Source organism: Argiope bruennichi, chromosome 4 (assembly GCF_947563725.1).
Source record: "Argiope bruennichi chromosome 4, qqArgBrue1.1, whole genome shotgun sequence".
In the NCBI taxonomy this organism is placed as follows: Eukaryota; Metazoa; Arthropoda; class Arachnida; order Araneae; family Araneidae; genus Argiope; species Argiope bruennichi.
Window position 1 is genome coordinate 140,283,583 of NC_079154.1, and position 27,430 is coordinate 140,311,012.

The 27,430-nt window shown below is 26.5% G+C and overlaps 1 protein-coding gene across 2 annotated transcripts in view; it reads left to right on the forward strand.

Moving 5' to 3' along the window:
- Positions 1–26,490, forward strand: part of LOC129965605 (transportin-1-like) — a 39,435-nt gene extending 12,945 nt beyond the window's left edge. Inside the window, exons 6-22 of one of the 2 annotated variants that reach the window (XM_056079645.1) lie at positions 766–945; positions 1,041–1,148; positions 1,240–1,300; positions 4,541–4,693; positions 6,401–6,573; positions 8,487–8,636; positions 9,035–9,109; positions 9,322–9,408; positions 9,493–9,600; positions 9,684–9,842; positions 11,801–11,888; positions 12,329–12,436; positions 12,843–12,938; positions 14,557–14,632; positions 20,279–20,453; positions 21,256–21,381; positions 22,218–26,490. In XM_056079645.1, coding sequence (XP_055935620.1) covers positions 766–945; positions 1,041–1,148; positions 1,240–1,300; positions 4,541–4,693; positions 6,401–6,573; positions 8,487–8,636; positions 9,035–9,109; positions 9,322–9,408; positions 9,493–9,600; positions 9,684–9,842; positions 11,801–11,888; positions 12,329–12,436; positions 12,843–12,938; positions 14,557–14,632; positions 20,279–20,453; positions 21,256–21,363 — 1,905 coding nt within the window. In that variant the 3' untranslated portion in view covers positions 21,364–21,381; positions 22,218–26,490. The remainder of the gene's footprint in view (positions 1–765; positions 946–1,040; positions 1,149–1,239; positions 1,301–4,540; positions 4,694–6,400; positions 6,574–8,486; positions 8,637–9,034; positions 9,110–9,321; positions 9,409–9,492; positions 9,601–9,683; positions 9,843–11,800; positions 11,889–12,328; positions 12,437–12,842; positions 12,939–14,556; positions 14,633–20,278; positions 20,454–21,255; positions 21,382–22,217) is intronic. The other variant, XM_056079646.1, reaches the window with a different exon arrangement.
- The last annotated feature ends 940 nt before the right edge of the window (positions 26,491–27,430 follow it).

The following is a 27,430-nucleotide window of genomic DNA, read 5'->3' on the forward strand; positions in this document are numbered from 1 at the left end:
TTTCTACCTCTGCGAAATGAACTCTTCCTACAGTAACCTGTTTCTATAACGTCCGCCGTAAACATAGACGATTGTCTAGCAGTGTTCTTGTCGTGGACAGACAGTACATATTACATGTAATTTTCTTAATTTAATTCTACTTGTAAAAATTAATAGTAGATGGAACACAATGGTGATAGTAGTCTTCTAGTTGCTCTAGTAGTTATGAAATGATTGCTCTTAACACAGATATGGTTAATTCTAAATATAATTTTTTTTTCTTTTTCTTTGCCTTTCTCAAGTTAATGTATTAAGAAAAAACTTGGATTGTTAGTTTGAGACAATGAGAATGGATATAAATAAACATATATCTTCTCATATTAACTTATAATGGATGTTAATATGAGAATGGATATAAATGAAAGATCCCCAATTCTGTTCTAAGTTTTTGAATATGTTAACAAAAATTGGATGGGTGAAATTTATTTTCTAAGTTATTGAATGAAAGAAAATAATAGTCACTGCTAGTCAGCTGCCTTCTGTAGTTGCCATTTTCATTGGACATATCAATAATAACCATGTAGGGCCATTTTCATTGGACATAATAATAACCATGTAGGGCTGGTAAAAAAATTTGCTTTATGAATTTACTAATTAACTGTGTTATTGGTAACTAAAATGTGAATACTTGAATGTTTTTTAAATATTGAGGCATAAATGTTTTGTAACTAAATGCATTATTAAAAATTATTTCAAAGAAAGTTGACTGAATCTTATTCATTTTAGTATATGTTGATGAGAACACAAGATCCTGATGAAGGAGTAGCTTTAGAAGCTTGTGAATTCTGGCTATCTTTAGCTGATGAACCCATATGTAAAGAAGCTTTGGCACCTCATCTACCCAGGCTCATTCCTACTTTAGTCAGAGGAATGAAATATTCTGAGCTTGATATTATTCTCTTAAAGGTTAGTGAATTAAATGAGCAATATGTTCTAGTAAAACAATATTCTTGAATTTTTATTTGTTTATTAAAACAGTTACTTGAATATGTGTTTTGTAGGTGGATGTGGAACAGGATGACATGATTCCAGATCGTGAAGAAGATATTCGACCTCGATTTCACAAGTCTAAGACTCATAGTCAGAAACATATGGATGATAATACTGAAGTAATTTGTTAAAATATATTGATTTCTTTGTATTTTTGTGTGTAATTTTAAACTAAATACTTTAATTACAATTAAAATTTTTTTATTATAGAATGACACAGAATCAGATGATGGTTTAGATGATGATTCATCATTATCTGACTGGAATCTAAGTAAGCTTTATTACATTTTGAACATATATTTTTACTGTTTGGATGAGTTTGTGAATTGAATAGATTAATCTTCCATTAACTACTACTATTCAAATGAGCTCACTGACATAACATGGAAAAATTTATAGTGATTTATTTTTATATATTCTCATGATATTTCCATATATTTTGAAAAATATTGGAAATTTCTCAACATCCAAAACAACAGCCAAACTTGATACCACAGCATCATGCAAAATATGTTCAGTTTTCTCATCAGAGGGCTTAGTGTCATGAAAGGTTCTTAAATTTGAAAATCATTTGTAAGCATCTTAAAAGTGTGCTTAAAGCAAAAAAAAAAAAAAAAAAAAAAAAGTGCTTAATTTTTTCAAGAAATGCAAAGAAATTTTTTTTTTCTAACATTGAATACAATAAAAAAGCATTGTTGTAAAACTTTATTTAGGAGAAAGGGTGAAACAGAGCCAGGAGTGTCGACACATATTGTTATGAATCTGTAATGTTGCTTCCCAACATGATTAGTTCCATTATAGGAAAGGCTGTTTTGCAAGTCAGTGCTATTTGGATGCCAATCGGATGCCAGATTAGTGACCCCAGGGTTTGGCAACAAAATGGATGATATTAGAATCTTAAGAATTTTGGTGATAAAGCAATGCTTGCTGAGATATGCTTGATTGTTCGAGAATCTTCATTGCCCTACTCTGGAAATTTAAAAGGCTGGTAGTTCAAACTGGAGACAGTCGTCTAGTAGTATAGAGTGGATAGAGAGTCAACGATGAATTTGTTGGATCAGTCCAGTGAAGCGCAGGCAATGAGTGGAGCTCAAGCAAGCAGTGAATTGAGCTGTGTGCTGAATCTTGGAGTTTATTATTATTGAAACAGAACTGAGTCATATGTGGAGAAATCAGTCATTAAAATGATGCCTTTTTATTATGTTATACTTTCAATCATTGTTTCAACGTGTCATTTTTGACCAATCCTATGAATGACCTATTAAATAGATTTTACTGTATTTTGAAGTTTAAGTCAATAGTCAATTGTGTTTATTCTAATTTGAAGTTTTCATAAGTTTTAAATACCCCATCTATTTGAAAATTATTTTTTGGACCAATCTTGTCAAATTTTAGTTTTTAATTTAAAAAAAATGTTAGATTTAAAATTTTAAAGTTTTCAAAACTTTAATTCTTTACAATTCAAACAATAATTTTTTATATACTTTTTTTACTTTTTCTCTATTTGTGGTCTTTATATATATTTTTGCTAGTGAGATCTCTTTATATATCCGTACTAATAAAGCAAGACACTGTGTAAATCATTGAAATTATGAACATTAAATTTGACAAGAAACAGCTTCTTGCACACAAAAAGGCCACTGCAAATGGATTTTTCAAACTTAGAAGTTTATTTTTTAAATCTTAATGTGCTTTTGCCTCAACATTAAAGCATATTATCACAAAAATATTTTTACACTGTCCTAAAATTAAAAAAAAAATTTCTTTATTAGTACCAGTTTTGTTTTTAAATCAAAGCATTTTTTTTCTTTAGTTTTAGTTAATTAAAAAATTATTGTTGGTCACAGTTTATTGGAATGATTTTTATTGTAATGAAATTCAAAACAATGTCATTATTTCATCAAATCATTGAACCTTATGATTTTACTATTAATGTCATGATAAAGAATGCTTTCTTTAATTTTAAATTAAGCCTAAAACCGTTAAAACAATTCATTGAATTATATTCTTCATATGATGAACGAGGCTAACTGATGAGGCAATATGAGGTATTGTTGCATCTTGGGCTCAAAAAATATTTTTCAAAAATACAGTAACTGGTTTTCTCCTTTTCCATTTTGCATCTAATTGCATAGCTGGTCTCTTTTTAACTTCGTGAACAAATATATAAGAATGTTTTGCTGTAATTTTTTAAAGACTGGGGTAAGAAAAAAAATGGCATGCTTCCACATCAATGCCTACATTTTTAAAAATAGCATATTCATCAAAATTATTTGGTAATTGTTAATTTTAAGAAGCGTTGGAAAAGTTTTATTTGTTGTCAATCTTATAAAAATTGACTTATTTTTTTCAGTAATGTTAGTTTGCATTATCACAATAAAAGATATTCTTTATTTTAAAATAAAAGACATTGGGAAAATGCAAAAATAAATATTTAAAAAATTAGAAACTGCATTTTTTTAAAACTTACGTTTAAAAATATATGCAAGTCTACATATTCATGTATACGTAAAGTTAATTTTTTTTTAAGGTTCTTAAATAACGCTTGATTTTTGAAGCAATATCCTTCTTGCACCATTTCAGAATTCATGAAAAGATGCTATGAATCCTTTTTATCTTTTAAATTATAATATATTTAATTTTTAATGTCTTGGCTTATTTAGTTGTTCTGATAAATTTGAAATGGTTTTAGAATACTAAATAATCAGTTTCTTATCAAATTACTTCTCTGATTTTGATTACTGCCTGTTCCAAAGTTATAGAAAATCCAGCTATTTACCTGGCTTGGTTTTTCTGTATTTCTTTCTATGATTTGTTGCTCACTAATGGTCCCGTGTCATTTATATGCAATATTCTTAAAATAGTCATGTTATGGAGCAATATAAATTATTTTTAAAAACATATAATAATTGATTAAAAAATTAATTCAGAATTAATTAATTTCAAAACAACAATTCACTAATGTTGCTGTTTTTAAAGTATTGAGACAAATTGATTTTGTATTTAGTCATTGTTTCAGCACTTGTAACCATTTAATCTAGATATCCTAATGGAAATGGTTGTCATCCTATAGTTTTTTTTGTTTTGTTTTGTGGTTGTTTTTCATGCAACTTTCTAGAAAACTTTGGTCCCCCCCCCCTGCTGATTTGGCATATTTTTCATCTATCGAAGAGAGAAAATAAATTGGATGCTTCCATGGAATCTTTCATCACCTCCTTTTGTTCAACAGATTTGACCAAAATGGCACTGAATATTTATAGAATTGTAAAAAGGGTTTTTTTTAAATAAAAATTTTAAATTTTTGAAAAAAAAATTTAAATTCATTAAAAAAACAGAAATTCCGTAAGAGCCTTGTATGTTGCTCATAAAATTAAAACAATGAAAATAATTTAAAAAAATTTTAATGATGAATGTCGTGAAAATGTTAAATATTTGAATTTCCATTTCGCAAGTTGATTTTGTTAAGTTATTTGGTTTGCAACAACAATTAACGTTTCATTTCTAATTCTAGGAAAATGCTCTGCTGCGGCTTTAGATGTTCTTGCCAGTGTTTTTCATGAGGAGTTATTGCCTGTGTTGCTTCCTATCTTACGGGAGACTTTGTTTCATCAAGATTGGGAGATTAAAGAATCAGGCATATTAGCTCTAGGTGCTATTGCTGAAGGTATTTCAGAATAAATTACTATGATATTTATTAATAACTAATAGCTAATCCATAATTTGACTGACTTCACATTCATTAATTTTTATAATTTTTCAGTTTTTAATATTGATTTATCTTTATACAAAGCATTATTTTTAAAAACATTTAATGGACACTTGTTTTTAATGGAATTAAATTTATTTAGTTGGTGGTTTTTAAGTCCTATCAAATTGTCATAAAAAATATCAGAATGTGGCAAAAATGTATTACAGTAATTCTACTTGCTTAAAAATTATTGATTTGGCTGAGGATTCTAGATTTGCACTTAGATATTTTATGGGATATGGATAGGAAGATCTGAGCGAAAGTTGAGAAACTTTTTTAATGCAAGCAAACATTTTGAAATTTCACTTACATACTTGTTACAGAGATAATACCAGCTATTAAATTTTTCTATTTACCATTTTCTTTAATTTTTGGGAAGTTTAACTTTGTTGTAAATTGCTTTTGGATAAAGCTTTTTATCCATCAAAATTTGGGAAGGAAAAAATTATTGTTCAAAAATGTTGTTCTTTGATAGCATCATAATGGTTAATTAAAAGAAAAATGAAAATTAAATTTTAAAAGGAAAAAAAATCACTTCAAATTTAGTTTTCATCATTTTTTAATTATTCATTTTGATACTATTTGAAATTGTAGAAAAGGACTTTAAAAATAGTATTGTTTTTTTTTTTTTTTTTTTTAGTTTGCAAATTCTGACTGATGGAAAAATACTTATAGGTATTTTTTGACAATCCTGTCTTTCTCCTGATAAAGTTGAATTTTTCTGAACCTAATGCTGTTAACAATTTAACATTTTTTGGCAGTTATTACCTCTTGTAAAACAAAATGACATTTCAAAATTTTCACTGAAACTTTCTTAAAAAATGACTTTACTGTATTTGCACACTTAAAAAATTTACTTGACTTTTTACTTTACTTTTATAGATCTTTTTAATATATAGAATTTTTTTTAGTTTAAATTTTTCTACTCAGATTAAGGCTTTTTATTTAAACATGAAAAATTGGTAGTTAAATTTTCTTCCTCCTACATCCAGTAAGATCTGTTACAAACTTAGAAGCCTATTTTGAATAGCCAACTCAACAACTTTACCTGTAAACTCGCTGTTATGTGTTTTTTTTTTTATATCAATGAACAGTTCGACTATTATATCTGCATAAAACTTCCCTCACTTCAAGAAAACTAGTTATTAATCAAGTCAAGAGGTAATAGCAAACTGGCTTAATTTAGGTGCTTGCACAATCAAGTTGAAAGTTTAAGGAAACATTATTCAAGGAGGGAGACATTAGATTCCTATTAAGAAAGTTTTTAAGACATTGGATAAGTTAGATTTTATAAAACTTTTAATATTAATATAATTTTTTTTTGTGTGTGACTTTTTCAGTTTAAAATTATTTTGTATAGGTAATTTGGAAATACATTCTTTGTTAAACAGATTTCTTCCAATTTTTTTCTATTCTTTGTCTTTCATTCATTAACAATCATTTATTTATATATATAAGATTAGATCCTGAATTATACACTTTTTATATTTACAAAGTAGATGTTGTTCATTATTTTATTCTAAGTTTAGCATTTCTTTTTAATTCAATGCAAAAAGTTTTTATGAATGTTTTATGTTTAGAATATTTTAATTTTTATTTATGTTTTTAATTTTTTGTGTTTAGGTTGTATGACAGGAATGATACCACATTTACCTGAGTTGATTCCTTATCTTATATCATGTTTATCTGATAAAAAAGCTCTAGTTCGCTCAATAACATGCTGGACCCTAAGTCGATATTCTCATTGGGTTGTTGGTCAACCACATGGTTCCTATCTAAAGCCGTTGATGACAGAGGTAAAAAACAATTGAGCATATATCTCATTTTGAATTTTAACTATTATAGCTAATTAAATCTATATTTGAGGGTTAGAAATAATATTTAAAATTTAATTTAAAGCATTAGTATGAAAGTGTGAAGTAAGATTTGAATTTTGTGTGTTTTATATTTTAATATTGTAAGTAATAACTGTAATTTTAAAAGATGGAAAAAAGATATATAAGCTGCATCTCAGTCAACAAGCAAGACTTGTGATAACTAAATGAAATGAAGTGAAAAGCAATGCATTTAAAGTAAGATTAGTAAAATTGAGTACTTTAGATAGTATTAAAAATTAAAAATGCCGTAAGAGGAGTTATAAAGTTTAACTGAAAGAGTGAGAAAAGGAAGGTCGAGGATCAAACTCCAGTCCTGGCATATAGTAGAATAGCATTAACTGACTGTGCCATTTGGACATGGAGGTAAGATGTGAGATTCCTATTTGCCTAGAATGTTAGTAAGGTTTTTTTTTTTTTTTTTGCATATAATTTTTAGCACTCTTAATTTTTTTTTTTTAGCCTACAAAATTGATGATCTAATAAACAGAATAATCCTTTTATTTATAAGATGACTTTAGAAATGCCTTTCCATTGGGAATTAAGATTTTAGTGCATTCTTTAAGAGTATACTTTTAATATAGATAATAGTACTATATAATTAGTACTATTATTATTATATTACTATATACACTATAAAAGTATAACACTTAAGGCATCTAGTTTTCATAAAACAAGCAGCTGATCCATTGGAAATAAGATTGCAATTAAAGCACTGAATAATGCCTGCCTGGTATTGAAATCTTTTAAATTTAATTTTGTTATATTACAAAACATGTTATACAAAAATCATTGGTACTTTTTTGTTTTCTTTTGCATAAAATGCCTCCTTAGGTATTTTAGACATTGTATTATTATTTGTCATTTTATTTTATAAACGACTTTCTTTTAATAAAGTAATATTTTTTTCAGAATTAATAATAATTCTTGCTTCTTGATCTAAAATATTTAATTTTCTGTCTATATATGCAGCTAATTTTTTAGCCGAGATGTTTATTCAAAATATTATATATGTATATCCATTCAAATGTAGTTTTAAATAATATCATAGCTATGTTGCTTAAAAAGGAGCTAAGACTTATTAGTCACACCATTTGCTTCTTTTATTGTGATAGTTTTGTTTGCAAAACTTCTTAATCATGTCGTTAAGATTGGCTAGAATAACCAGATTTCAAGCTCTTTGAAATAAATTTTATTTGATAGTTTAGATACAGAAAGATAGTGTATTATAATTTGTGAATAAATGTGCAAGCTTTTCTGTATAATCCAGTTCTATTAAAATGTGAATATTTCTACATTAAGGTTGAATAATATCTAATGATGGTAGTGAACTCCATCAACATGGTCAACAACTACTACCCTGTCTTAAAAATGTAGCACAAAATTAATGCATTTATTTTCAAATTTATAACTATGGTAATTTAGTTGTATGACTGCTATTATCCAAATAAGAACCAATATTTCCTGGATTTAGTTTTAATTATTAAAAACTGATAAAGTCTGTTCCTTGCTCGATCACTAATTATGCAGTAATTAATTAAAGAGATGAAGTTGGCTTTTTGCAGTATATTTACAAAAACAGCTATATATTTAGTATCTGGTTCCTAATCATATAACCATTTAAAATTTGCTATTCTTCTAGTTTGCCTTTTATCCCTATATTAAAAAAAGGCATAAAGAATAAATTAAATTTCTAATGTAGTTAATCAACTCTTTGTTTTAAATATTGAATATTTAAAGCTACTTTAACATTGTATCTGCTAAAATCTCTTAAAAATTATGTTCAACTGTATAGATTAGTGCTTATAAATGAAGATATTTATTTATTTTTATAGTTGCTGAAAAGAGTTTTGGATGCAAATAAGCGAGTACAAGAGGCTGCTTGCAGTGCATTTGCAACCCTTGAAGAAGAAGCATGTACTGAACTTGTGCCATATCTATCTTTTATTTTAGAAACTCTTGTGTTTGCCTTTAGTAAATATCAGGTAATTAGTTTTTTTTTATTGTATATTTAATTTTGAGCATCAATAAAGGTTTTGATGCATTTTACGCATATAATTCTTTTGTGTTTTATTATCTTTGTTGTAATCTGGATTGTCCTATCTTAAGTTTTTAAAAAAGTTATGAAATATGAAATTTTTAAAAAATTTCATAAAATTTCATACTTAATAAGTTTTTTAAAATGTTTATTGTGAATAAATATAAAAGACAAAGATAAAAGATAAAGTATTTTCCTGTCATTCTTAATCATTTTCTGTATTTGTATAAGAATGTTCTAATTTTTCCATTGTAATTAGGTTTTTTTTTTATTGTAAATTTTTAGCATGCTTTTTTGTGCACTCTTTTTAATAATACGCATTAAGTTATATATTTATTTTTTCAGCATAAAAATTTATTAATACTTTATGATGCTATTGGAACATTAGCTGATTCAGTTGGGCATCATCTAAACAAACCGGTAATGTATTTTTTTCTTCTTTCCAATTGTCTTAAAAAATCATGGGATTGCTTTAAAAGTAGTTTAAAAATGTAAATTCTTGTTTCAAATTATTTATGTCTTAGTAGGTTATACTATATGCATTTTTCATGCTATTAAAGAATTTGTCTTTAGACGGGGAAAAAAATTGTGATTATATTTAAAAGTCATCAAAGTGTTTTTTTTATAAATAGGAATACATAAACCTGCTAATGCCTCCGCTTATAGAAAAATGGAATTACCTGAAAGACGATGACAAGGATCTTTTTCCTTTGTTGGAGGTTAGATGTGCTCATTTTTCATTTATTTCTTTTTAAAGTCTTTTTGAACTGCAAAATGTGAAATTTTTATTTTTCTGTATTTAGTGTTTATCCAGTGTGGCAACAGCTCTGCAGTCAGGTTTTCTCCCTTACTGTGAACCTGTCTTCCGCCGTTGTCTTAGTCTGGTAGAACAAACTCTCAATCAAACCATGGTAGGCTACAATTTTTAATAATTTCTTTAGAATGTGAATTTATTAAATTTTATTTCTTATTTAACATGATTTTTTTATTATAGGCAAATGTTACTAATCCAGATCAGTTTGATGCCCCTGATAAAGATTTTATGATAGTGGCTTTAGATTTATTGAGTGGATTGGCAGAAGGTTTAAATGGTCATATAGAAGGGCTAGTCATGTCTAGTAATATTATGCAGCTGTTATACCAATGCATGCAGGTAATTTTTAATTTATATAAGAAATTTGTGAAATTAAATTTGTCTAAAAATTGGAAGAATAGAGAAACAATATTTTCTGTGTTTATTTCAATTGTTTCCTGGAATTTAAATGAACAATTACAAGAAACTGTAAAGTGAATATTAACAGATTTGATTTTTGTATATAGGGAGGTTATAAAAAACCTTTATTCCTGTGGTTTCCCCTCCTTTTATGAGATTTATTTACAAGGATATTACGAAGATATTTTATGAGGCTCTCGCATTCTATGGAAAATTTTGATTTGTGAAAAATTTTATTTATCTTGATGGATAGTTCATTAACAAAACATTTTTGATAAATTTAATCTGTATTATTTAGTTAAACTTTTGCTAATGAGAACAAAGAATTATGCTTCAAATTTTTAGAGAAGGGAAACTTGCCAAGAATTTTTCAAGAACCAGGTTTTTTTAGAGAATGAGCTATCAAAATGAAGAATATCAGTATTATATGTTGAAAAAGACATTTATAACACCAAAATCTCAATCTTTTGAATTTGTTGCTAAACGCTGCTGAGATCTTGCTTTTCATATAGAAGTTTTTCTCATCATTGACCAAAATTATCTGTTTTTCTATATTCTTTATAGATTGTTCATTTTTACCACTTTTAGCACAGAATATGAAAAAGATCATTGATGTTCTTAAAGACCTAAAAACTGTAAATAGTTTTTTTTTTTTTTTTTCTTCTTTCTAAATTCAAGATTTATATGTTGATATTTGAAAAATTGATACTGGATTCTGTAAGGCCAGAATTTAAAAAAAAAAAAAAAAAAGGTTAACCAATTTTTTAAAAAAATTTGGAGTTGCAGCTAGTAGATTTGAAACATATATGTTAGGATTTTGTATGTGCCTTCATTCGTAAATTTCTTCTCAATCATATACTTGCCAGAAGCACCAAGTAAAATAGCCAAATAAGCTCTGTTGAATTGAAAGTCATTATTTTTTGTACTTTTGAATTTGCAAGCGTCTACATGAAAATAATTGATTATAGAATTGAACGACTTTTTGAACGATGTGGCTTGCAATTTTTGAATTTGAGAAATATCCAAAAGTTGAATTGACAAATTTTTGACTTTTGGGAAATTTTGATAAAAAGTTTTATGTGGAATTATTGGAAGTAATTAAGATTATAATGGCATAATCCTGTGTCTAGTTGAAAGGAACTTTTTCTTGAAATAAATATACTGAAGTTGAAAAATTTAAAGAAGAAACATATAACAAAACATTTGGCTTGAGCTGAATTGGGGGGAAGGGAATGCTATGGAATTGTTAATTTTTAAATTGTAATTTCATGTATGCAGAAAAATACCTACTTTGAATATCTTGAAAAATTGGACAAGCAAAGATAACAATTTCAAATGGTGAAAAGCTTTAGAAAAGGAAACACATTGCAAATAAACAGATAAATAAATTAAAAAAAAAGAAAAGAAAAAAAATGAATAATTTTTTTTTTTTAACCTTGCTGGAATCTGTGAACAGTTTAGTTGAAAAGGTAGTTTTAAGAATTGAGATTTTAACTAAATAGTTTAAATATTTTAACGGCTCATTGTTTCCAATAAATAAAAATAAAATGTAAATAAAAATTTGCCTTTTGCATCTTCACATTCATTCTCCCAAGCTCTGGTTAAAAGTAAGGTTAAGAGATTCTTATGGAATTTTTTAATGAATTTTGTTTCAACTAAAATCTGATGTTTGTGAAATCAGCTATACTTTAGAAGTTGAATTTATATGAATATGAAATGTCATTCTTTGTATCAATGGAAAGTTTTGAACTTGATTTCTTGCAATTTTTTTTTTTTTTAATAATGTGTTGAAAATATTATAATGGATAAATGCCACATATTATATAAATTTTAAAGACATTCATTTTTAAGTAATTTAATAATTGGCTTTTGAAGTATAATTTAAACTGGTTTCATAGGATTCAATGCCTGAAGTTCGGCAAAGTTCATTTGCTCTTCTTGGAGATCTTACAAAGGCTTGTTTTCAACATGTCAGTCCATGCATCCGTGAGTAAAAATTTTTCAGTAATTTTTAAAAAAATTTCTAAATTTGATATTTATTGTATTGCTTTATTATATTTCTATGTGTTTTTAATTACTTAATATTTTTTTATACTGAGTTTTGACTTCTTACTTAGAACCTGGATTAAATTCACCTATTTCAATTTTTTTTTTTTTTTATCTATACTGAATTTGTAAAGAAAGTTAAAAAAAAAAACATTTGCTGTTTTTATTATTAAAATAGCTTCTTGGATCCTTAATAATTGTCTACTAAAAAAAATTAATCTTTTACCTTCTTAATGATTTTGCACGTCTTAAACATTTTTTCTTTGCCTTATGACATGATATTAATAATGGTTGAAGATTTGAAATTGTATTTATTCTTTTTTCATTTAAAAACCATTTCTATTTGTGAACTTAATATTAATTGTCTTATTTCATTACAGAGGACTTCCTTCCAATTCTTAGTCAAAATTTGAATCCAGATTTTATATCTGTTTGCAATAATGCGACTTGGGCGATAGGAGAAATTTCTGTGAAGTTGGGTAAGCAAGGTATTGTTGTGTTGGGGCAGATCGTTCCTGCTTTTCTTTCTTTCTCTTGCATTAATTTTTCCTTTTTCTGACTAATAAATAATTTTTATAATGTGCTTGATAAAGATGCTGCTTGATTTAAATGCATCTTTTACCAATTTACTTTTTATGTTGCATGATGTGTTAAAGCTGTTTTTTTATTAATTTTAAGTATATTGCAGTATGTTGCTTGATAATGTGTATGTTGAATACTATTTGCATAATATTTGGTGAATTTTTCACAAATCTCACTTCTGGATGTCTTGTGTTTTGAGCAAGTTTTAAAGAAATTTTAAAATTTGCTCCTAACAGTTTTTAATGTACATCTTTTTCAATTCAATATTATTTCACTTATTTCTGATACTAATATGATTTTTTACTATTGCAGGTGCAGACATGAAACCATATGTACTAATGGTTTTAACGCAATTGATTAATATTATTAATCGCCCTAATACACCTAAGACATTGCTTGAAAACACAGGTATGAACTTTTTTTAGGTGGAGTATTTTATTTTTACAAAATAACTTAATATTTTCTACTACTGTTCAGCAACGGATTGTAAAATCCTCTGCGCTTTTGCACATGCATTAGGATAAGTTTAAGCCATCAAAATAGGAACGAAAGGAAAGATAAAAGGATGAGATTACTAGTATCTAATAGGGGAAATCCAAGGTCAAAGGGAATACCAGAAATGCACTTATCATTCCACGTCTCACCCCTTAATGAGATGGAGTCGTCGAAATGTGGTCATCTCAGAATCCGTTGACGAACAGTACAGAGATGAAATGCACATGTAGCTTTTTACGTTGAATTTTGTATAGGAAGGCAAAATAAATAAAAGCCCAAGTCTGAATTATTTTTTTCCAAAACGATGAGAAGATGGAAATGAATACCATCATTTTTATGAAAATTTGTTTTTAAATGTTTGATTAGTTTTGATTTATGAATTCATTATTCATAGTAGCTAGACAGCATGTTATTGTATTATGTGCTGCAGTACATATTTCAGTTATTTGTGTTTTTTGTGATTCATAGACTTTTATATATTTTAACATTTGCTTTTATTTATGAATATAGCCTTAGATTGTTTGTCATATTGTTTTCAATTCTATTTTATTTTACATTTTGTGTCTTTAGCGATATTAAAACTATGCACCCTATTCAGTGGTTTTTCAGATTATAAATTAAATTAATTTAAATGCAATTATCTATGTTTATATTAAGTTTTTGGAAATTAAAAGTATTTTGATCGGGATTATCAATGATTTTAAAACTATGTATGCATCTGCATGATGATAGAAAATACACTTTTATAAAGGAAATTTTCATTAGTTACGATGAAACATGATTGTTCATTTTTCTGTGAATAATTTATGCCATATTATTTGTTAATATGGCAGTGGACAGTAATTTTAGTCTTAAAATCTATATATTAAAATACCCTTATTTGAAAATTAAAAAAAAAAAATGTTATTGACATTGTTACGTGAATAATGGTCATATTTTTTATTAGTAACTCAGTAATTCAATTTGAAACGAATCATTTAAAAATTAATACTTGATTGCCCCGATAGGAGACTTTAAAATTTAAAGATTTAAATATTTTCCTTTGTTCTTGTATCAATTTTATTAAATATGCAGAACAAAACTCATTTTAGCTAAATGTTTCTGCTTGTTTGTACTAAATTTATATGTGCAACCAGAAATATGCATATTTGTGGCAAATACTTAAAAAAATTATTCTCCATTATATTTATGTGCTTCTTTTTATAGTTAACATAAAAATGAATGTGTTTGAAAAATTTTGCATTACTGAATTACTAGTTTTTAACATGACTGAAATTTTTGCATGATACTTTTTGTAATTCAGTGTTTAATTTTTTTTCTTGTAATTTGTTTGTGTTTAAGTTTTCTAAGACAGCTTTTAAACCCTGTAGGGTGCATGGTTAAAAACTCAATCCATTTAACTTTATTTTATGTAAATAATATTATTGCTATGTTATCCATATTTTTTGCCTTGTATGTTTATGAGTTGTTTTTCGCTTTTTCTCCCTTTTTTGCACCCTGTCTCATCTTGTTCTGCATCTTTGGTACATAGCCATAACTATTGGGCGCCTTGGTTATGTATGTCCTGCGGATGTCGCCCCTATGTTACAGCAGTTTATACGCCCCTGGTGTGTAATTGTTCTTTTTTTTATTTATTCTTTCTAATATAAAGTTTCAAATCATGTTATTTTTGTTTTTTAAATAGTGCTACTAACTTGAAATTCTGACTATATTTTTGATATTGCAATCCTTTCTTTTAGTTTTTTTTTTTTTTGTTAATTATTGAAATAGCTACATTTATGTTTAAATAAGATTTTTCTTTTTACTGAAGTCTTAAGCTTTAGAAAAAAGTAATAAAGAATTATTTAAAGACCATCTTTTGTAAAGGTGGTCATTCACATTCACTCCATGTCATTCATTAATTCATCCCCCCCCCCTTCTGTTGAGTTTTTTCATTCACTAGTTTTCGTCAACTTCATTCTGATTACCTCAGTGAATACTGCAAACCCTTTCCTCTCCAAATGGCCTGGACCCTCCCCGTTAACATTCAGTGGTTGAATGGTAATGGCCTAAGTGAAGAAAATCAACAGTTAGATATCCAATCCATGCCAATTCTAACCAGTTGTTCGCACTCACAATAGATTTTGATTGTTTCTGTTCCACTGGCATAGAAGGGGTGATCGTGAATGTCCGATTTTTAATTTAAAAAAACAAACAAACAAGGATAGATAATGAAGGAGTTAAGTGTTTGATTTTATTATCACTTGAGTCACCAGTACCATTTAACCTTTTAATTTTATGATAAGTTTTATATTTCTTATTATTTCTGGGAACTGTCTCTTTAGCTAATGAATCTCGAGTTTTTTTAATTATAAGTACACAAAATCATGGTAGACAGAAAGAGACTACTTGATGTTTAAATTGAAGTAATTGAATAATTGAAGCGTTAATAAAATTCAACAATCGTAATAATAGTCTTAATAATTGAAGCGTTGAATAAAATTCAACAATCAAAATTAGTATAGAATTTTTATGAAACTACCAGCTTATGCATAATTATGCTAATGAGTAAATAACTTTTTATAATATATTTAAATAATAGGAATTAAAAAAAAAATTGTGGAGCATTTCTACTTAATTTATATACAGTTGTGGTCAGAATTATTATTCTGAAGAATATTTTACCATAACTATTGATAGGTAAAATGCTTTGTTGTTCCTTTTTATGTTATTCAGAATATCAAATAATTTGAAATTTGAAATGGAATTATTTTAGATCTATTTTCCCCCCTATTAAATAATTGCATATGCTGACATATTTTTTTCCTTTTAAGTGTCATTCATGAATATTTTTTTTATTATATTTTATTTAAAAAAAATCAATGTTAAGCATTTTTTTAATATTTTCTAATAATAGTTTATTTCTTATTATTATTCTATTACTTTTTTATATGCACTGATTTTTTTTACAACTTTTTGAAAGTATTATTCAGAATAAGTTGCACTTTTATTTCTTGATATTCCATTGTTTCAGGAAAAAAAAGACTATTAATAATAAACAAAAATGATTGATTGGTACTTTACAATAGTAGAGACTTTTTTAAGATTGGCGACCAGCTAGTTCGCCAATCTTAATCCTTGTTAAAATTTTAATAATTAAATATTTTATTTAACTCCTATTTTAATAGCTTCTTCATCAAAATATTTTAAAGTTTCAAATTTTGATAGTCATATAATTCATTCATAATAGTATAAAGGCCTTCAGCCATAACGTAATATGTATCTCTCTAATTTTCTGTTAGCTCCCGTAGAATTTATTCTTTAAATTAAAGTGGAAGTGGTTAAATTGCAATTAATGTAGGAACACTTTTTAATGAAACATAGGTTTTTTTTTTTTTTTTTTTTTAATATTAGTACTGAAAACAGAGTCGCTGAGTATTTAAACCTTATGGGCACTAAAAAATATCTTTCTTAATTTATGCAATATCTCAAGAAGTTTTCTACAAAATTTTCTCAGATTCATCATAAACACATCAATTAACAATGTTTAGTTTTAAATGCATGAAACTCTTAAGAAAATAAACAGAATCATTTGAAATAATCAGTCTGAAATATATTAAGTCTTCAAAACCAAATCCGTTGAAAATAGAGTTGTCAGCAATCAGAACACAATGTACATGCGTGAATTTTCTATGCCAGTTGGGGTAACACGCAGCTTAGAAAGTTTCTATGCAGATTAGAAATTTTTAATTTTCTTTAATCTGTTGTCTTTTAATTCAAAAGTACTTCAGAATGAATATGAAAGATTGATTAATTAACAGTGTTTAATTTTAAATGCGTCAAACACTTAGAAAATAAACAATAATTTGAAATAATCGGTCGGAAATATATTAAGCCTATCCTCGTTAGTGTGCGGAAGAAAACAGAAGCCTTACTTATTTCGAGGTGGGGAAATGAAAAGATTTTTCGACCGGAAAGTTAGTTTTTGATTAATAATTAAAATTAAAAAAAAAAAAGGTACCCCAGGTGCACATTCTAGACTTCCAAGGTATGCATGTGCCAAATTTGGTAGCTGTTGGTTGATCGATGTGGCCTATAGAGTGTCAACACTCACACACATTAAGCTTTATATAAGTATAGATTATGAAAAGTGAAAATGTGCCATCAGGTCTTATTTTCCCTTTTATTAGAAAATTAGGGGAAATGTTTTTCCATTATAATTTCCAAAAATAATATTCTGCAGTAGTAAATTTAAAACATTTTTTAATGATACCAATTTCATTGCCATGGAGATTTAGCCTGAATTTTGGACATTTGAAATAAATAATACATTGCATAATTTTCAATTATAAATTTCATTGAAATGAAATTCAGATTGTTTTCATTATTAGAAACTAAGGAGGAAAATATATGCTTCTTTGCAGAGTTTGAGACAAAAATTGTAATTATAGTATTACAACAAACTATGTGCAATTATAAATAGATTATACAGACACCTTAATTTTTAATGGAAGATAGAAAGTTCGTGTATGCAATTGACAAAGCAATTTAAACTTTTTAGAATATTGTAAAAATGACCATTATTATTTGGTACTTTTGGTTTGCTGACTGAATCATGAGCTTTAAGTTGTGCTTCAGAGGTTTCAATGAATACAGTCAGTATTCTTGTTGAAACAGCAAGTCAACAATAATTAACTAATGATTAAGAAAGCAAATTTCAATTTTGTGTTAATTCGCAAAATGAATTATTATTAAAATGGGATTTTGTTAATTTTATACAAAATTGATTCCAGTATACTATTTCATTTTATTTATTTATTTTTTTATTAAAATGCTTGTTTGTTTCCCACATTCAGTTCTAAATAAATGCCTTTAGCTACAGAAATGTCTTGATTTTTATGTACGACTAAAATATAAATGCTAGTATTTGTGTATTAATTGCATATCATTAGCAGGCTTTAGGCTTAATCACATGCTATTGGTGAAGAAACTAAATGACATCTTTACAGTATTTTTGGTGATTTATTTGTTGTTGCAAGAAACAGGCTATTTCGACAATTGATTACTGGCATGCAGTGAATACCAAAGTACTATAATGCCTATTGCTATTACTCCATCGCCCTATAATAGTTTTAAAGAAATTGAGGTAGAATAATTCTGTTAATCTGCACAGATCAAAATATGATTTAAAAAAAAATTAAGTTTTTTTTTATCTCCCTTTAATAAATATAATTAATAATTATTAGAAATAAATTTAAATACCTTATAAAAGCCTGTTTTGATAGTAGTAATGTTTTTTCAGCATAGTCAGCAAACCAGCCATATTGAGAATGTCAAGATACTCACTAGAATATTTTATAGCCTGTGCAAAATTATTGTGACACCTATTCTTATATATATCTCATATTGATATATGTACTTTAATTGTTTGCAGATTTGCAAATACAAGCAATCTGAAAATAAAGAAAAAATGCATCAACTCTTTATCATTTGACTGATACTGCTATTGGGTTGCTTTTATACTGAGGTTTAAAACACGTATAATTCAATCTTTTTAAAATTCATTATCATATCATACTTTAATAAACAACCAGAATTAGTAATTGTGATTTCAGTAAAAATCTATTTATATTATTTGAATAAAAGAATATTGAAATTTGAATGTTGAATAAAATATGTGTTTTAAGCTTAAAGAATGCATGTTATCAGAGCAATGTTAGTTTAGCGCCAAGATGTAAAAGTTAGGTTATTATATTTAGATAAAATATAATAAACTAAAACTAGTTATAAAATTACATTGAGAGAATATTTTCAAAAGGTTTTTCTTGATCATTCTTTCTTGAATTTACAAATGCAAAAGAAAATTTAAGTTTGTTACATCTGTGAAATATTATTGATTTTATAAAATATCAAGCAAATATAAATAATAACTAGGTAACAATTTGAAGATTAATATGGAAAATATAAACAGTAGCATTATACGTTGATTTCAACAGCAAAAGTGATAGGAGTTGATGTGAAAAATAAACACTCATGAATTATCTATGAAATGAATTGCGGTTATGACAGATGTAGCGTTGTCTCAAGGTTTTGCCCATCTAAAGTAGTAGGGAGTCAAATCTCAATAGAAGTTAACTCTTCATGAATGATGAAGATGAGACTCAAATTATGTGTAGGGGGTAATTGGAATGGAGGAAAAAAAAAACCATTCAAAATCTAGAAAACTATTTATTAGTTATTGAAATTTTATTCAAATATATAATAATATTTGACCATAAGTAGCTTTGTGATAATGCATTCCTGACAGTCACTTAGTGATGATACCTTGCATTTTATTGAAATATTTTTAAAAAAATTATAACATCTATTTCATCTTTTTCTATAATTTGTGAAGTTATCAATTTCTGTATAAGTAATTTCTATCTGAAAGTATGTATCTAAGCCTATTTCATATTTAAAATTATTCTAATCTTACATTCCTGGAAAGTTCTGGCTTCCTATTTTTCTTCACTTTCCTGAAACAACTATTATATTAATTTCTGTAGGAAAAAGTTTGAAATTCAAAATCATTTTCTGTTTTAATTTAATGATTTAATTGAATGCTCATTGAAAATGTCTTTAAGTTGTTATATCATCTTAGTTTTGTTTTCTCTGGGAGAAATAGCTTTAAATAAAGGATTTTTTTTTTTTAAAAAAAAAGCTTACTACTCCTAATAATTAAAAAAAATGCTATTAGCACTCTTTGTCATTGTAATGATTTGAAATGAATACCTTTAATTAAAGTAAATTTTTATTTTACTGAAAAATGACAAAACGAGTTAGATTATTATGTTTGAATTATTAATGGTAAGTAATTAATCAAATGGAAGTGTAAAATTTATTAAAAAGCAGTTTTCTGCCCTATTTATTATTTTGTGAAGATTTTCCGATCTTGATTGCATTGAAATTGAATTCAATGTATTTTTATTTATTTTTCAATTATTTATTTTTATTTATATATATAATTATAGAACCATCATAATTTGATTGGTTATTTTTAAAAACAACCTGCTTCCAATCTTTTCTGGTGACGATTTTCAATGCGAGGATGCATTGTAGTCATATCTGATATAATTTTCAATATAGTATAGTATACTGGCAGTTATATTGTTTACATACTTTTGACTCATTATAGAAAGTTGTCTGTTTCTTAAATATTAATAATTTATATAATATTAATTTAAAAAATATTAATTAGTGGTAAATATTAACAAATATATGTCTGTTACTTAAAGGTGTACATCATTGAGGAACATCAGAGATAATGAAGAGAAAGATTCTGCTTTTCGTGGTATTTGCAGCATGATAAGTGCGAATCCTGGAGGAGTAGTACAAGACTTCATTTATTTTTGTGATGCTGTGGCATCTTGGGTAAACCCTAAACCTGACTTGAAACTCATGTTCCATGAAGTAAGTTAATATTGTGAATGGAATTTGAACTTTTCTTTTATAATTATGTATGTTTAAAACTATACATCAGAGATTAATACATATTTTTAAACACATTTCAATTTTTTCCCCTTATTTTTTAAAACCTATTTCTGTTTTTTTTGTTATGAAAATATGCTAATTTCAAAGTTTCAAGATTCTGAGCTATAATAGGATATATTTTCAAATCAATATATGTCATATATATATGTATATATTTTCAAATCAAAATTTATCATTAAACCATTTGCTGTTGGATTTTTTTCAGCAAGTGAATTTAATATATAATTCATCCTTATGGTAATCAGGAATATATAAGAAAGATACAAATTTATTCAAACACTGATACTGTATAACTTTGTATATTCATATGTATCACCTATAAAAATAGCATATAAATGAAAATAATGGAACAAAAAATTCCTATGAAGGCAGTTGCTATAAATATTATTTGCAGCCATTGTTTAAATCTGTATAAAATGCCTTCATGTTAGCAAGGAAGAGTTTCCCTAAAATTTGGCTCATCCAATAGCAAACTTTTGTATATTATGAGGGTTCTGCATAGATTTCTGTGTTGTAAAATCAGTGACATAATTGCTTATATTTTATATCTTTAATATGAAGTTGATCTTCATATACAAAAATATGAAATTGTTTTCTATTGGATTGTTCTATTGGATTGAAATTGTTTTCTTTCTAGGATTTTCATTAATACATTTTTTTATTATTATTATTACCTAGTGTTTAAGGCATTAAAGTCAACTAGCTTTTATAAATTTTATAGATTTTGCATGGTTTTAAAAACCAAGTTGGAGAAGAGAATTGGAATCGGTTTTGTGAACAGTTTCCACCACCATTGAAAGAGCGTCTAAGTGCTAGTTATGGTGTGTGAAAGTATATTTCTTCTAAGGTAATCTTTTTTTTTCACATAATTTCTGATAAGTTTCTTTTGTGATGCATGTGTAGAAATTTTTTTTTTCTGCAATGATTCAGCATGTATTTGAATAATAATTTTTATTTAGCTTAATGTGTTATTCTGCTTTGGGAGTTTTTTTTTTTTTTTGTAAAGATATGAATCTGCATGCAGAGGTGTTAAATAAATGGCACTATGTTCCCTCCCCCTTATTTTCCATGGGAAAAAAGGGGGGATCTGTATTTGTACACAATTTTTATTTTAGTTAGATTTTTTAAGCTTTTTTATGCCCATCATAATATTTTTTAACCTAAGGTTAATTCTTATTTTATATATATAAAAACAACAACATTTGAATAGAGTTTTTGAATAAGTAATTTAAAGTTATGCTAAAAGTTAATTCTGTGCTGTGTTAAATTGAATATAGATAAGACATAAAATGTTGAGCATAATTAATCTTAATTTGATTTATGTTTGTTATGACTGCTGCAGAATTCATTAGTTGTAATGTCATAAGGTAAGTTTTTAAATTAAGGATTTCATGTACATTAAATCTTTTTATAAAAATAGGAACTTCAGTGCAAAGAAACATATAAATTGAAAATCTCCCACAATTTGTATAGATGTTATCAAATAAATTTTCCCAGTAATTACATCATTACAAACAAAAATCAAATTACTATATTATTTTGAAAAATATTTATTTCACTCATCCCTCAAACTACTTTTGTGTGTGTTCTTGATATTGAATAATAATTGATTAAATTATTGAAGATAGATTGAATCTGCTGCTTATCATATTATTTTAATGATAATTTTTTTTATAATTTTAGGTCTTGGCTTTTGGTATGAATTCAAGAAGAAAGCTAATTACAGAGACTGTCATTGATATGAACTTCATGAAAGTTGTTTAAATGTTTGACTTATATGCCTGTTTGAAACAAATAAGTAATAAGTTAATATAAACTGTAAAATGCTAGATTTGTCTGGTTTTCCAATCTAAACATCTGTTATTCTACGGACTATTCAGCCTCTGTCCATGAATAAATTTCTTCAAGAAATATTTAGAAATTTAGAAGAATAATTTTAAAAAAAGAGGAATAAGTGTCAAATTATTAAGTGTTTTTAAATAGTTAGGTGCTTTATGAACTAATGCATGATTTCATGCTTTTTCATATTTTATACTTTCCTGGATGTGCATTTCATTTGTCATGAGCACTCATTTAATAGTGTAACTGTACTTTAATAATTATTATATTTAAATTAGTTTATTTGATGCTGATAAGTGTAAAAAGAAAGAAGAAAAATACTTAATAACCTTGTTGATTTATGATTTCTTTATGGAAATTCATTTGTTTAAAATGTGACTTTGCTGATTATTATGACTATTATTGTAACAAAGAAAAATTAATCTTGTTGGTTGTATTTACTTTTAAGGTCTGAGTTAAATATATTGATATATATATCAGTGTACAAGCTTTACGCTTTAGTCGTTTATGTGGTTTAAAATGGTGTTCTTTTCTTGACAAGCATTCGTCTTATTCGTAACAAATAATCTCTTGATTGTTTGTGTGTCAATTTCCTTTATTAAAAAGCCCAACACTAGGTTTTTCTTTTCTTTTTTCTCCTTTCCCATCAAGCAAAAACTTTGTGTGTGAAACTGTATATTTGTGGAAAATGTGAAGTGCCTTAATGTCACCCTTTAAAACTTCCCATAAAATCTTTAAAGTAAGTGGGATGGTGGGGAGGGTCTTTGGGGATGTGTAGGGGGTGTTATATCTCCAGAAACTATTTTTAAAACTAGTAATGTTTAAAACAATCTAACAGCATTCGCGCATCACTATCATCGTGGAGTATTCGTGGAGTACAAAAGTGATATTAGTCTTTCATTCGTCATAACCTATCATCATAAAAAAATATATATATATATAAAAATAACTAAAAAAATATTTCGTCAGTAAATCGCAAGGCAGCTTTAAAACGCGTTTATTAACTTGTACTTATAATGTAAAATAATTAACAATACACGGGTTGTGAAGATGTATAGTGTTCCTGCCTTTCAGCATTAACTTTGTATTATAGTGTGTTTTCTATTAAAGTCAGTCGCGTTTAAGAGGATTTAAATATTGAGGGAAGACGATGAGCATACTGCTGAAAATGTTCTGTGTTTCTTTTTATTTATTTATTTATTTATTGTAAATTCACAGATATTGTTAGGATATTTGAAATGAATTGTTAATTTTTTTTATCACTTCTAATATGTTAACTTCTAATTTCTTGAGATACATTCTTTAATTATTTTGCACTTTATTTTATTAAATGTAAGAATGATATGTATATAAATTGTTTAACTAGAGCTTTAAAGATTTACCTTGAGTTTATACTCAGCAGCTGTGTTGATTTATTCCAATTGTTAAACTTTTGAAAAATGTGTAGGGAATAAAATGTCTTTTTTTAAGTGTAAAGGAGTTAATAAATAAACTAATTAAAAATGTGATAATACTCCTTTATTGTACTTTTAATGTATTTAGATTTATACTGATGATAGGTCGCGTGGGAGGGGCCATAAGTGGGTGGGTATTATTGGTATACTCCAAGGTGACCCTTCTGTGTATGTGTGTTGCACGTATGTGTGTTTTGCTTGCTCATGGTACATATGTGATTGCTTGTATGATAAAGAATTATGTTGTGTCCATTTGTACAATGTATTCATTGAATCTGATTGTTCTATGACACATTTTATCATTAAATACATTTTTGTCAGTTATAGGAAAGGCTTTCCTGGTGATCTGTTAATTCTGAAATATAGCCAAAAATAATGAATCACTGTTTTCAAATATTATTTCTCTGGTAAATTTACTATCTTTCTAAGCAAGTTTCCTACTTCTGATGCCAAAAGTATTTTTTTTTATATTCAGTTCAGTTTTATTCAAGTATATGTATGCATAACTTGAAATTGTGATGTTTTTTAACATCTTTATCCATAAATTTTTCCAACCATATGCAGTGGTATTAATATAATGAGGTTGTATATCTCTCCTTTAATATGTGCAAAAATTCTTAAATAGTAGAAGATTTTAATATTTAAAGTTTAAAAAAAATTGAATTATTCACCCATTTTAATGATAATTAAATTTTCAGTGAAAAAAGTTTTAAAATATGAAAAATCTTTTTTTGTAAAATGGTAAGGTAATTTTTGCAAAGTTTATTGAAATAATTAAATGATTATTAGTATTAGTAAGTGATTGAACTTTTATTTTAATAATTGTTAAAGAGGAGGAATCTTGTTTCATAATTGTGTTTTCAATAAGGGTAATTATTATTACTTATGAAAATTGGTCTAGCATTATACTTTTTAAATAAAAGCGAGCTTTAAAGAATGACGGCAATCAAGTTAAATTTAATATTAATCACATTACATCAGTGTGGTAATAAATCATAAATGACAAATATTTTGTTGCTATAATAAATCTGTCCAAACTGTAATTAGGTCCTTTTATCTCCTGAAACTATTCGTATTAATATCAAATGCTTCTTATTCCAAAGGAAATTTTTTTAAAAATAAAATCAAATTTGTATCAACCATAGTCTTCTGATGTTTTAAATTCTTTTTCAGAAAAAATAAAATAATATTAATCTGCAATTTTGAAGCTTTCAACTAATAAAAAAATAGCTGAATGGTTAGTTTTCTAGTGTTTACTTTTATGAGTTAAATTTTTGATATACCTGCCATCGTTAAATTAGGAATCATTAATTATAAAACTTTGTGTTCAGCTCATATAATTAGCAAAATGTGTATTCAGTTTCTCTTTCAGTCTTAAATATTCAGATTTTTATCAGACTCAACACTGCAACTTGTACTTATCTGACAGGGTTAAATTTTTTTTTTTTTACACAAAAATTTTAAACATGAGCATTTTTTTAATTTTTTTTTTTACTTATTCTGTTGCCTGTCTTTTTGTGTAAGAGGTGCAATTTTTTTAAAAAAATAAGTCATTAAACTTTCAATAATTTAAAGCGAACATATAATGACTTATGAAATGTGAACTTTTTTACATACAGAACTCATTTATTTATTTTTTAAAAATCATTTTAAGACTGTGATTTTTCTTAACTTGTTATTTAATGACATCCTGTTTTATTATTTTTTTTTAATTTAAAAGCTTATAATCGTTATTTTTGTTGTAATGTAATAATTTTCATGTAGTAAATAATTAATTGTATCATTACCTTTTTTTTTTTTTATGTGGTGCCAAAGTTTTTTTTTTTTTTTTTTTTTTTTTTTTTTTTTTTTGCTACTTGACTGTGGCACTTCAAATAAATAGCCTTATAGTAATGCAAACCCCTCAGAACCGATGTTAACTAGCTGATGAAATTTAGTGCATTATTTTAGTTCCTAGTCAAATTTTGCTGTATAAGTATTACTTCCACATTTTGTTAGCAAATATTACTTTTTAACACTGCTTTGCAAGAGAAAAAGTTATTGAAAATATTTGCTCCTGCAATTTAATTTATGGTAGGGTTCCCTTTCCATTTTATAAATTCCATGTATGTGATATAAAGGAATTCCTTAGAATCTAAAAATAAAACTTTTAATTCACATATATTTTTCTCAGTTCTTTATAAATTTGAGCAGAAAATATTTTTTTTCTGATAGATTCTTTTTTCTTGAGGAACATTGCATTGTAAATTATTGCTCAATATACATGGATATTTATATTTGGGAACCCTGCAATAATTTTGTATAAAATTTTAGTGTTTTTATTTTCTAACACACCTTTTCCATAAAATGAATTTTGTGGTACCTCATTCCATATCTTTGAAGAATGCAATTGATGTTGCCTTCTTTGTCGCTTCAAATTGTGTCTGTGCCATTTGTGAGAAACTGTTTTCCTGCTTTTGTGTGTTTTTTAGCTTTGGATTTCTAGTGCAAATTTTAAATGTAAGTGTTGGGGCCATAAAATATTGTAACTGACAGTAAAATTTACTGGAAGTTAAAAGAAATCATTTGTTTTCTCCCCTTTTCATAAATCTTTTGTTTGTACATGTTTTGATAAATGCCTGTTTCTTTTATGCAAAATAAAATCAGAGCAATGAGGCTTGATATTTGTGTTCTTTCTTTTCTGTATTTCCACATACACTGCACATCATCATCAGATTAACGAAGTTTTAAATGCATATTGTCCTTTAAAATAAAAATATTTTGTAGTGTCCTGCATATTTTGAATGATTTTAATTTGTGCATGCCCACTTAAATGGCAGTAGTCTTGATTTCGATTGATCATGCCTCTAAGATCTTAATGTGTGGGCCATTGATGAAAGGGAAAGGTAAAATCAAAAATAAATTTTTAGATAATTACAAAATTTTGCAATTGTTAATTATGCTGGACGTCTCTAGATAACATGCAATTGTAGTTTTTTTTTTCCTTTGTTGCGATCAAACTTCATATATTGGAGCAAAATGCTGGTATAAGTAATGTAATATGACAAAAGATTTCAAAAAAAAAAAACTTTATACTGCTGCTCAGATTCACTATAAAAGCAAATAAAACTTGCTCAGCACTTATGAATAAGAATTTGCTTAGAAACACCTAGTTGTTCTTGCAGAATAATGACGATAGTTATAATAAAATTTAATTGATTATTTTATCTGAAGAAGTTTTAGTTTATCAGGGATAAAATCTGGTATATATATTGCAGCATTTTTATTTAATTCTGTTTAGACCCATAACATATTTTCGGATATTTAAAAATATCTATTGTTCCACATGCTTGAAAACTGTGGGAATCAATAAAGAGTGAATTTAGAGATGCCAGTCTTTGCATATTACAATATTATTTGAAAATAATGTATCAAGCTGAAAGAAACTGGATTAAAATCAAGAAAAAATGTAATTTGAACTGCAAACAAAATTTTTATAATGGTTACAAAAATTTTTGTGTTGTTTTAAAATCTCTGAATGCATGTTCTGGAAAATTGTATTTTTCATTGTCATCCTTTGTTATAAACAACCTTTATAAATTATTTTGTATCTAGCCATGTTAT